At 40.4% G+C, this 12553-nt stretch overlaps 1 protein-coding gene across 1 annotated transcript in view; it reads left to right on the top strand.

The window, feature by feature from the left end:
• The first annotated feature begins 689 nt into the window (after positions 1-689).
• LOC127123134 (uncharacterized) overlaps positions 690-12553 on the top strand; it is a 33369-nt gene continuing 21505 nt past the window's right edge. The window contains exons 1-2 of the mRNA XM_051053387.1: positions 690-1211; positions 1299-2149. Of these exons, the coding sequence (XP_050909344.1) occupies positions 690-1211; positions 1299-2149 (1373 nt within the window). The remainder of the gene's footprint in view (positions 1212-1298; positions 2150-12553) is intronic.

Genomic DNA, 12553 nt, shown 5'->3' on the forward strand with positions numbered 1-12553 from the left:
AGTCTCATTTGAGTTGCATTTTTGTTGGTTTGTTGTATGGGTATTTAATTTAATTGAGAAGTGGTGTTTGGTGTACGATTCTTAATTACTGTATTGTTTTTCATATACTGATTATAATTATTGTAACTCACCCCTTCTGTTGAATGTTGTCCTTATGTGACAACGTGCAGGTAATCCTGAGAAGTAGCCGGTTACCGTTGGTCGGGTCAGTGGTCAGTCGCTCTGATACGTAGCACTCGGGGGATTGTCGCGTGTCTGCTTTGTGGATCTTTTAATTGTTACTAAAATTTAAATTGTTTGAAGGATTATAGTTGTTTACTCTTTAAGTTAAGTCGTATTTATGTTGCTTAAAGATGATAAGAATTTTTTTTATGAATCCGCTGCGTAAGATTTTATGAAGTTGAATTATTGGAGTGAATGACATTATTTTGTCGAATTAAGAAAAGTGTTACATATTGTTATGATTCCTTAAAGTGGAAATTGTTTAAAGTTGAACATGTAATATTCCATTTATAGAAAATTTTACGACTCTGATTTTGTTGTTATAACTCGTGGGTAGAAAATGGGGTGTTACATTAATGGTATCAGAGCAGGTCGGTCTGTCCGGCCAGTTGTCGTGTCGTTACTGTCTAACAATTGTGTATTGTTACTAATCTAACTTTTAAGTTGTGTTGTAGTGATAAGTTGAAATGGCTGGAAGGAATGACGCTGCAATGGCTGCCGCAATGCAAGCGATGGCACAAGCTGTGCAGAACTTGCCAAATGCTGGTGGAGATGCTGGATCACGTAGCTTGGCGACTTTTCAAAGAGAGAATCCGCCGGTGTTTAAAGGGAAGCATGATCCAGATGCAGCCTTGGGATGGTTGAAAGAGATCGAGAGAATCTTCCGTGTTATGGATTGCACTCCAGCTCAGAAGGTTCGGTATGGTACTCACATGCTAGCAGTCGAAGCTGATGACTGGTGGCTAGAGACTCACGAGAGGTTGACCGTGGCAGGTGAAGTCATTACTTGGGATGTATTCCGTAGGGAATTCATGAGAAAGTATTATCCGGAAGATGTCCGTGGTAAGAAAGAAATTGAGTTCCTTGAGCTGAAGCAAGGAAACATGTCTGTCACTGATTATGCTGCAAAATTTGTGGAGTTGTCCAAATTTTATCCTCATTACACTGGTGCTGGTGCTGAATTTTCAAAGTGCATCAAGTTTGAAAACGGACTGCGCTCTGAAATTAAGAAGGCTGTTGGGTATCAGAAGATACGCATTTTTACTGAATTGGTTGATAGCTGCAGGATATTTGAAGAAGACAATAATGCTCATTACAAGATTGTCAGTGACCGCAGGGGCAAGCAACATCAAAACCGTGGCAAGCCGTATGATGCTCCAGTGGGAAAAGGGAAACAAGGAGTTGCTCCGGCTCAGAAGACTAGTAGGGGAGGTGCTCCTGCTGGTATAGTTTGCTTCAAATGTGGTCAGGCTGGTCATAAGAGTAATGTATGCACTGCTGAAGTAAAGAGGTGTTTTCGCTGTGGTAAGACTGGCCATGCAATAGCTGATTGCAAGCACAAGGAAATGATTTGTTTTAATTGTGGCGAAGAAGGGCATATTGGAAGTCAGTGTCAGAAGCCAAAGAAATCTCAAACTGGAAAGGTGTTCGCATTGACCGGAACTCAAACCTCCAGTGAGGACAGACTTATCCGAGGTACATGTTTCATAAATGGTACTCCTTTAATTACTATTATTGATACCGGTGCTACACACTGTTTTATTTCTGCTAACTGTGCTCGAAGACTGGGTTTGAAATTGTCCGCTTTGGATGGTGAATTGATTGTTGAGACCCCAGCTAAGGGATCAATAACTACTTCTTTGGTATGTTTAAAATGTCCTTTGTCAATCTTCGATAAAGATTTCTATGTTGATTTAGTATGTTTGTCGTTGGATGGGATGGATGTAATTCTTGGTATGAACTGGTTAGAGTATAATTATGTTCATATAAATTGTCATCATAAGTCGGTGAGGTTTTCCACTCCTGAAGAGGAAGGAGTTGACTTATTACCTTTCAGAGAATTGCGAAAATTGATGAAAGAGGGAGCTCAGATGTTTTATTTGATGGCGATGTTGTCGGTTGAGAGTAAAGCTAAGATTGAGGAACTGTTAGTGGTGAAAGAATTCCCTGAAGTTTTTCCTGATGAAATTCCTAGTGTGCCGCCAGAGAGGGAAGTTAAATTTACTATTGATCTGGTACCTGGTACTAGGCCTGTTTCGATGGCACCGTATAGAATGTCGGCATCTGAATTGTATGAATTAAAGAAGCAATTGGAAGACTTACTTGAGAAGAAGTTTATAAGACCAAGTGTGTCACCGTGGGGAGCTCCAGTGTTGCTAGTAAAGAAGAAAGATGGTAGTATGAGGCTTTGTATTGATTATAGGCAATTGAATAAAGTAACGATCAAGAATAAGTATCCACTACCGAGAATAGATGATTTGATGGATCAATTAGTGGGTGCTTGTGTGTTCAGTAAAATTGATTTGAGATCGGGCTATCATCAGATCAAAGTGAAAGATGAAGACATCCAGAAGACAGCGTTCAGAACTCGGTATGGACATTATGAGTATTCTGTGATGCCTTTCGGTGTGACTAATGCGCCGGGAGTATTTATGGAATACATGAATCGTATTTTCCATACTTATCTGGACCATTTTGTGGTAGTATTTATTGATGATATTTTGATTTACTCTAAGTCCGAAGAAGAGCACAAGGAACATTTGAGATTAGTGTTGGATGTTTTGAAAGATAAGAAACTGTATGCGAAGCTGTCCAAGTGTGAGTTTTGGTTAAGAGAAGTCAATTTTCTCGGCCATGTAATTTCAGGAAAAGGTATTGCTGTAGATCCTTCCAAGGTAGAAGCTGTATTGCAATGGGAGACTCCTAAGTCGGCTACCAAGATTAGAAGCTTTTTGGGATTAGCTGGATATTATAGAAGGTTTATTGAAGGATTTTCTAAGTTAGCATTTCCGTTAACTAAATTAACTTGTAAAGGTAAAGCTTTCGTGTGGGATGTTCAGTGCGAAGAGAGTTTTAATGAATTAAAAAGGAGATTGACGTCGGCGCCGGTTTTGACTTTGCCAAATCCGGAGGAACCGTTTATAATTTACTGTGATGCTTCATTGATGGGTTTGGGAGGTGTGCTCATGCAAAATAATAAAGTAATTGCTTATGCGTCGCGACAGTTAAGAACTCATGAAAAGAACTATCCTACGCATGATCTTGAACTTGCTGCTGTGGTGTTTGTGCTAAAAATCTGGAGGCATTACCTTTATGGTTCCAGATTTGAAGTTTTCAGCGATCATAAAAGTTTAAAGTATCTATTTGATCAGAAAGAGCTGAACATGAGACAACGTAGGTGGTTAGAATTGCTTAAGGATTATGATTTCGGTTTGAATTATAGAAGAGGGTCATAGAAGCAGTTTGAGTATTCATCCAGGAGCTACTAAAATGTATCAGGATTTGAAGAAAATATTTTGGTGGCCCGGAATGAAAGAAGATGTGGCTCGTTTTGTGTATGCGTGCTTAACTTGTCAGAAGTCGAAGATTGAGCATCAGAAGCCTGCTGGGTTGATGCAACCGTTGGAAGTTCCAGAATGGAAATGGGATAGCATTTCTATGGACTTTGTAACGGGGCTGCCTGCTACTTTAAGAGGGCATGATTCGATTTGGGTGATCGTTGATAGGCTCACGAAGTCGGCTCACTTCATACCTATTAACATCACTTACCCAATTGCGAAGTTGGCAGAGATTTACATCCGAGTAATTGTAAAGTTGCATGGTGTTCCTCTGTGTATTGTGTCGGACAGAGATCCGAGGTTTACATCGGGATTTTGGAAAAGTCTGCAAGATTCGTTGGGCTCTAAGTTGAGGTTGAGTTCGGCATATCATCCTCAAACTGATGGCCAAACTGAGAGAACTATTCAGTCATTGAAGGATTTACTGAGAGCTTGTGTTCTTGAACAAGGAGGTTCGTGGGACACTTATCTTCCATTGATCGAGTTCACATATAATAATAGTTACCATTCTAGTATCGGAATGGCGCCTTTTGAAGCATTGTATGGTCGTAGATGTAGAACTCCGTTGTGTTGGCACGAATCTGGTGAGGGTGTAGTACTTGGACCAGAGTTAGTTCGAGAAACTACCGAGAAAGTGAAGTTTATCCGAGAGAAGATGAAAGCTTCTCATAGTAGGCAGAAGAGTTACCATGACAAGCAGAAGAAGGATTTAGAATTTCAAGCTGGTGACCATGTGTTTTTGAGAGTCACGCCTGTGACCGGTGTTGGGAGGGCTTTGAAGTCTAAAAAGCTCACTCCTCGCTTCATTGGTCCGTATCAAATCTTAGAACGAGTTGGAAAAGTTGCTTATCGGATGGCATTACCACCTAATCTTTCGAATTTGCATGATGTATTCCATGTGTCGCAGCTTCGGAAGTATGTCTCAGATCCGTCTCATGTGGTTAGTATGGATGATGTGCAAGTGCGGGATAATTTAACAATGGAGACAAAGCCTGTACGAGTTGAAGATCGTGAAACAAAGACTCTTCGAGGAAAAGAGATTGTGTTGGTTAAAGTCGTTTGGTTGGGAGCTGCGGGCGAAAGCATGACATGGGAATTGGAGAGCAAGATGCGAGACTCCTATCCTGAGCTGTTTGAAGTAGGTAAATTTTCGAGGACGAAAATATTCTAAGTGGGGGAGAGTTGTAACGCCCAAAAATAATTATTTGTTATTTTTAATATTTAAGTAATTATTGTGGTTAGTCGGAAATTAGTCGAAAGTCGTAGAAATTATTATAAGAAATAATAATATAATTGTGGTGTTATTTGAGTAAGTGGGCTTATCATTGTGTGCTAATTAGTAAAATGAGAGGTGTTATATTAGGCCCATTAGAGATTAGGATATTTAGTTAATTTAATAAAGAGAAAATAAAAGAAGGGATAGAAAAAAAGAAAAAAAAAAGAAACAGTAGTGGAGAGAAGTTAGCAGAAGAGGAATTTGAGAACTGTTGTACGAACGAGAGAGAAGGAGAAGAAAACTTCCGGAATCTGATTCTTAGAGCAACCTTCGATCCAAAATAATAAGGTAAGGGGGGTTTATCGTCGTTTAATGGGGATTATGGGTTAACATGTAATGGGTAGTGATAAGCCATTGATTTGACCCTAATTGGGATGTTGAATGCTGAAAAAAATTGAGATGAATAAGTTATGTTAAAAGCTGTAATTGAATCTGTAATTGGATGAGTCTTGATTTTCCGAAAGTGTAGCTTTTTACGGAATTGGAATCGGAGGTCCGGAAGTCCTCCAACGGCGGAAAATGCGGAGAATTCTGCATTCTGCTTCGTGTTAGCGCAGGAACAGCTTTCTGTCTTGCGTTAACCGGTTAACCCAGGGTGTTAACCGGTTAACACTGTTATGAATTGTGAAAAATTGCTGTTTGTCTTGCGTTAACCGGTTAACCCAGGGCGTTAACCGGTTAACACGGTTAAAATTTGCCAGGAAGTGTATTCTGTCCTGCGTTAACGGGTTAACCCAGGGCGTTAACGGGTTAACGCTGTTGAAAAAAACTGAAAAAATTGCATTCTGTCTTGCGTTAACAGGTTAACCCAGGGCGTTAACCGGTTAACACTGTTGAAAACTGAAAAAAATTGTATTTTGTCTTGCGTTAACGGGTTAACCCAGGGCGTTAACGGGTTAACGCTGTTGGAAAAGTGAAAAATCGAATTTGCTCAGAATTTAATGAAATTCGTCGGGGTGAGTCGGGTAATATTATAGTTAATTTTCATGAGTAATTTTGTTGGGTTTATGTTATGAAGAGTCGATACAAGTATGACTGAGTTGTTAAGTTATTCCGTGTACGGAAAGTTGTTAAAGATACTGAGTTGTAAGCTTGGTGAGCCAAAGTTGATTATAAGTTGATTATGTTGAAAACATTGTTGTGTTGCTATTATTATTATGTTGTCGGAATTTTAAAGTCGTGTATGTCATGTAAATTCATATGCATTAAGTCGGAGCTTTGCTCACACCACGTTGGCCTGGATTGGCAAAAGTTGAAAGTTGAAGGCTTAAGCCTTGATGCCTCGTTAAATCGGCAAATTTTAAGTTGGGAGTTTTACTCCGAATGGTACCACATGCATGACGAGTCGAGTCTCATTTGAGTTGCATTTTTGTTGGTTTGTTGTATGGGTATTTAATTTAATTGAGAAGTGGTGTTTGGTGTACGATTCTTAATTACTGTATTGTTTTTCATATACTGATTATAATTATTGTAACTCACCCCTTCTGTTGAATGTTGTCCTTATGTGACAACGTGCAGGTAATCCTGAGAAGTAGCCGGTTACCGTTGGTCGGGTCAGTGGTCAGTCGCTCTGATACGTAGCACTCGGGGGGATTGTCGCGTGTCTGCTTTGTGGATCTTTTAATTGTTACTAAAATTTAAATTGTTTGAAGGATTATAGTTGTTTACTCTTTAAGTTAAGTCGTATTTATGTTGCTTAAAGATGATAAGAATTTTTTTTATGAATCCGCTGCGTAAGATTTTATGAAGTTGAATTATTGGAGTGAATGACATTATTTTGTCGAATTAAGAAAAGTGTTACATATTGTTATGATTCCTTAAAGTGGAAATTGTTTAAAGTTGAACATGTAATATTCCATTTATAGAAAATTTTACGACTCTGATTTTGTTGTTATAACTCGTGGGTAGAAAATGGGGTGTTACAAGGGTCGTGAATGCCTTTCCCCAGCAGGGTTGTGAATGTTTTCCCCAGCAAGTCTGAAGTGGGCAGTCTTCCCAGCAGAGGTTTGCGTTGATGTTTTTCCCAGTGAAGTCCCCAAGCGGATCGAATTCGGTGAAAAATTTCCCCAGTAGAGTTAATCCTGCCCGTGGATTGGCAGTTATCCCCTGTGGAGGTGAGCATTGGTTGTTTCCCCCAACGGAATTCCCAAGCGGGTCGGGTTCAGTGAAAGTTGTCCCCGGTGGGATTTATCCTTTCTCCAGCAGCAGTGTTATTCCCCAGCATGTTTGAGAGGTTGGTGTGTTCCCCAGACAGGGTCTCCCCAGTTGACTTGGTTTCTCTGCCATCCCCAGAGTATCAGATCAGCAAAGCACCCCCTGCAGTGCGTCTCCCCACAGAGTTGGAGAATCTAATCAGAATTGTGTGCTCAGCGAAGCGATCATTTGCTCCCCGACAGGAGTTTTCATCATTTTGCATCTTGCATGTAGTAATCATTGCATCCTCAAATCGCGTAGCATTTCCATTCAATATGGAGCATTACGCCATATAAAAACTCAAACATATGCATACATGTGTTACACCAGATTGGATGAAATCCCCAGCAGAGATGGATCACATTTCAACATCTGTATGACACATTTGCAGCAGTTGTTCCTGACAGCATTCAGGACTGATAATCCCTAGAGAGGTTTATTTCCTCACCCGTCAGCGAAAGGAAAGCGTGACTCCCCAGCGTGGTCCCGGCAAGAGTCTGGTCGTGTCTTGATACATGTAGATGTCATCCTTGTGATACCGGTAAGTGTCATGTCAACACCCGTGTGTGTTCTTTCTTCGGTGTCGGTAAACATCATCTTTCGATGTCGGTAAACATCGAGTCTCATCCCAGTCATCGGTAAATGTCTAGTTGTGTTTGTTTTTCCCAGTCATCGGTAAATGTCTGGTCATCCTTTTTGGATGTCGGTAAACATCATCTTTCGATGTCGGTAAACATCGAGTCCCATCCCAGTCATCGGTAAATGTCTGGTCATTTTTTGATGTCGGTAAACATCATCTTTCGATGTCGGTAAACATCGAGTCTCATCCCAGTCATCAGTAAATGTTTGATCCTGTATCTTTTTGTCAATGAATATCAAATCCCCAGTAGAGTCGTCGGTAAACGTCTTGCCTGGTTCCTGTTGTAAATATCTTGTTCCTCCCCGGTTGGAGCCGCCATCGGTAAATGGCCTCGCTTTTTTCGATATCGGTGAATATCGAATGCCCAGTTTAGTCGCCATCGGTAAATGGCCTTGATTTCTGTGACATCTATTTCCAAGCAGCCATTGGTAAATGGTCTTGCTGACGTTGATATCGGTAAATATCAAGTTGTTTTTGAAGCCACCATCGGTAAATGGTCTTGCTTCTTTTTAATATCAAATTCCCAGTTGAAGCCACCATCGGTAAATGGCGTCGCTTTCCTGAGGTTTTTTATTGTGCAGCTGCCATCGGTAAATGGCCTTACATTTCTTTGATTCATCCCCCGCAGAGTGCAAATTCTACGGTTCTTTGGTATTCAATCCCTGTTTACCTTGAAGGTCTGACAGCCATTGCTCTCATCCGTTCAGGTTCCCAGTTGATTGAATAGGGGCAGCTGTAGCACCTCAAATTTGCACTCCTCATTTGTACATTCATTTCATTTTTAGGTCATTGACATTACACTAACATCACATTAACATTACCTTGTCATTGCATTGCATTGTACCCCATCAGTCAAGACTGGTATCAAGAGGAGTCATTTGTGCAAGAGACCAAGCATTTACATGAGATAAAGGCCCTAGGGTTGTTCCAGAGAGATTATGAGAATCAAGGATCATTTTTAAGAAACTTGACCAAAGGCTAGAGGCTCAAAAGTCATCAGTACATGTCCAAGTCATCTGACGCCTATAAAAGTCAATTGAAAGTCAACTGAGGGCTAGGAGGTGGAGAAATGGTTTGAGACTCTTCACTCATGTCCCAAAGAGGTTTAATCAACATATCAAACTCATACTTTGAAGATTTTGAAGCCAGATTAAAAGTTTCCAAAAATGGAAATGACCTGTAATTTGAAAGTTTCCAAAAATGGCAAGTTTTTGGACCAACTTCAACTCAACTTTCCAACATCAAATAAGCTTCAAATGAAATTTTGTCCAACATGAGAGTTGAAGATCTTTCTCTCCCATTTCCAAAAAGTTCAAGATCATGAATTTATGATGAATGGTTAAGGAGTTATGATCAAATCATGGCAAAGTGTGCTTGAAACTTCAAATGGCCATATCTTTTGAACCAAAACTCCAAATTGAGTGGCTCTTCTTGCATTGTTCTCCTCATGACTCATACTTTCCAAATACCTCATTACATGGCATGAAATTCACTCATATGATCATTTGCTTATTCATGAAGTTTTTGAAGGGAATTTGCCAAAATCAAAATTGGTTGATCACATGCATATAATTCCAATTCTAATGTATGCATGGGTTGATTTTGAGTGGATTTGAGCCCTCTTGGTGCACTGTTCACGTGGGTTTCTCATGCATGAAGTGAAAATGCTAATTGGTGCATACACCTTATATCCTTCTAATCTCATTTAGCTTTGGCCTAATCATGATTTCAGATTAACTAGCAGGTGGTATATAATGTTAATTGCAACTGTATTGGTGATAATACACAGTTTCAGATCTAGAGTTTGAGTTTTCATCCAAAATTTCTCTCACAAAGAACTTCAAAGTTCCTCACATAAGCACCATTTCTCTTGGTGAATTGTTGATCCTGGTGAAGTTTAGAGTGAGAATCAACTGTTATTCTGTCCAATTCGTGCCAGAACCATACACACACTAAGCTTGAAGGTGATAATGGAAATTCAAAATTGAGCTGGATTCAAGAGGAATTAGGCATCCATTCATACACAAAGCTTCATATCAGAGTTGATAGAGTGGATTTGGACGTTACTGCAGGCTTGAACACACTGTTTCTTCACATTGATCTTCAAGAAGGTGAAAATTCGATCTCCATTATTTGCCAATCTATGTACATATTTGTGTAGATCTTTTAACACTGATGATTCTGGTATGAATTTCACATGAAATGATGCATTATTGAGTGAGTTATGTGTGATTGAAGTTTTGCATTCATAAATGTTTTTCATCAATTCTCTTTGATCTTGATGAATTGAGCTTAGATATTAGTTGATCTGTGATCTCCATGGAAAGAGCTTCATGATGATGTATGATTTTGGAATTTCTAGAAAAAATTGTTTGACATTGCTATTGTTCATCTTCATCTTCGTGAGGAAGATGAAGATCTTCATCCTAGCGTCCGCTTTATGATGATGTAGCATCCGTCTGGTTTTGGTGATGTGGCTAGGGTTTTGGTCCCACGCAGCTTCCATGTAATTGCCTTGTAAGCGAATTGATTGATCCGCTCTAGTGATTAACCAAGTCAATGGAGACTGGAATACTCACTAGCCGCATTTGATTCCTTTTCGAGATTACACCAGAAGGATCCTGACTTTCTTCAAGACAGTGAAGTTGTATCATGTACTCCGAGATTAAAATCAGATGGCTGATGCCTTGGCCACTTTGTCTTCTATGATTAAAGTCCATTGGCATAATCATGTGCCACACGTTGCTGTGAATCGACTCGAGAGGCCTGCGTATGTCTTTGCAGCCGAGTCTGTTGTTGATGAGAAGCCGTGGTACTATGATATTAAGAATTTCCTCAAAAGCCAGGAGTATCCTGAAGAAGCGTTAAAGAATGACAAGAAGACCCTGAGAAGGCTAGCTGGAAGCTTTTATTTGAATCAGCATGATGTGTTGTACAAGAGGAACTTTGACATGGTTCTGCTCAGATGCGTGGATAGACACGAAGCAGACATGTTAATGCAAGAAATACATGAGGGGTCTTTCGGTATCCATGCTGGTGGTCATGCAATGGCCAAGAAGTTGTTAAGAGCTGGTTATTACTGGATAACCATGGAATCCGATTGTTTCAAATACGCTCGGAAGTGCCATAAATGCCAGATTTGTGTAGATAAAGTGCATGTACCACCAAGCCCACTGAATGTCATGAATTCTCCTTGGCCATTCGCGATGTGGGGCATCAATATGATTGGGAAGATTGAACCTACTGCTTCTAATGGACATCACTTCATCCTGGTTGCGATTGATTACTTCACCAAGTGGGTGGAAGCAGCTTCATATGCCAATGTTACCAAGCAAGTGGTTGCCCGATTCCTTAAGAGAGAGATTTTCTGTCGTTATGGGGTTCCTGAGAGAATCATTACTGATAATGGTTCGAACCTCAATAACAAGATGATGAAAGAGCTTTGCAAAGATTTCAAGATCGAACATCACAATTCTTCTCCTTACAGACCAAAGATGAATGGTGTTGTAGAGGCGGCAAACAAGAACATCAAGAAGATTGTGCAGAAGATGGCCGTGACGTACAAGGATTGGCATGAGATGTTGCCTTTCGCTTTGCATGGGTACCGTACCTCCGGTACGTACGTCGACCGGGGAAACCCCTTACTCCCTTGTGTATGGTATGGAGGCAGTCCTACCTGTTGAAGTGGAGATTCCTTCTCTGAGAGTCATGTTGGATGTCAAGCTAGACGAAGCTGAATGGATTCAGACGAGGTTCAACGAGTTGAGCCTTATCGAAGAGAAGCGGTTAGCAATTGTGTGCCATGGGCAATTGTATCAGAGAAGGATGAAGAAAGCCTTTGATCAGAAAGTGTGTCCTCGAAGCTACCAGATAGGTGATTTGGTTTTGAAGAGGATCCTTCCTCCCGGTACAGATAACAGGGGCAAGTTGACTCCGAATTATGAAGGTCCATATGTTGTTAAAAAGGTTTTCTCTGGTGGAGCCTTGATGCTGACAACTATGGATGGTGAAGATTTTCCGTCCCCTGTGAACTCAGATGTAGTCAAAAAAATACTTCGCATAAATTGACCCGCTGGACGAAAAGAATAAAAGAGTCCGGGCAAAAAAGGGCATCCCGGCGAACCAAGTAAAAAAGAAAAAAGGTTCGGGCAAAAGTTAGGGATAAAGAATGAAAAGAAGATGTACACCCGGTAAGTCGAAAACCCGCAAGGGCGGCTTAGGCAAAAATGGGTATCCCGGTGGATTGAAAACCTGAAAAGGCGATCCAGGCAAAAGAGGGATTAAAGCGAAGACTACAGTCTGAGTTATCTGTACTCCATCGCACTTCAGTGTCTACCATCTTGAAGGGTATGACCAGTCCAATCGTTCTTCTCAGAAAGCAAGGGATGTGGGGGAAATTGAGGATTTGTGAGTCATAACAGAATTGGAAAATAGTGGATGTCGTGTTCACATTGCCAATAGGATAGTTTATTTCCTTTTTTGGGGCGCAATTACCTCTTCCTAGGAATTGCTTCCTGATGTATTTGCCTTTATAGGCCATTTTCAATCAATAAAAGTCGTTATTCAGTCAAATTGCTCTCTTGTTTTTATTTTACTGTTTTGTTTGCAAAAACGTCCGAATTTTTGATAAACATTGCATTTAAAAAACATGAAGGCTAGACAATAATGTGCGAAAGATAAAACATTTGAAAATCATTTTGAATGTTGAGTGCACTTGAGTGTATTTTGTCCATACGATCCCCTGGGGCATGTATGCCTTGTTGTTTTACAGGTCACTGTCTTTGGTTGCTGCCTGAAGCAGATAAGCCACAGTTTGTTCAAAGGTGTTTCGACATTGTCCAGTAGTGTGAGAAGTTGGGTTGTCCAAAGCAAGTCCAGGGCTTG

The sequence above is a fragment of the Lathyrus oleraceus genome, chromosome 2 (assembly GCF_024323335.1).
Source record: "Lathyrus oleraceus cultivar Zhongwan6 chromosome 2, CAAS_Psat_ZW6_1.0, whole genome shotgun sequence".
NCBI classification, from domain to species: domain Eukaryota; kingdom Viridiplantae; phylum Streptophyta; class Magnoliopsida; order Fabales; family Fabaceae; genus Lathyrus; species Lathyrus oleraceus.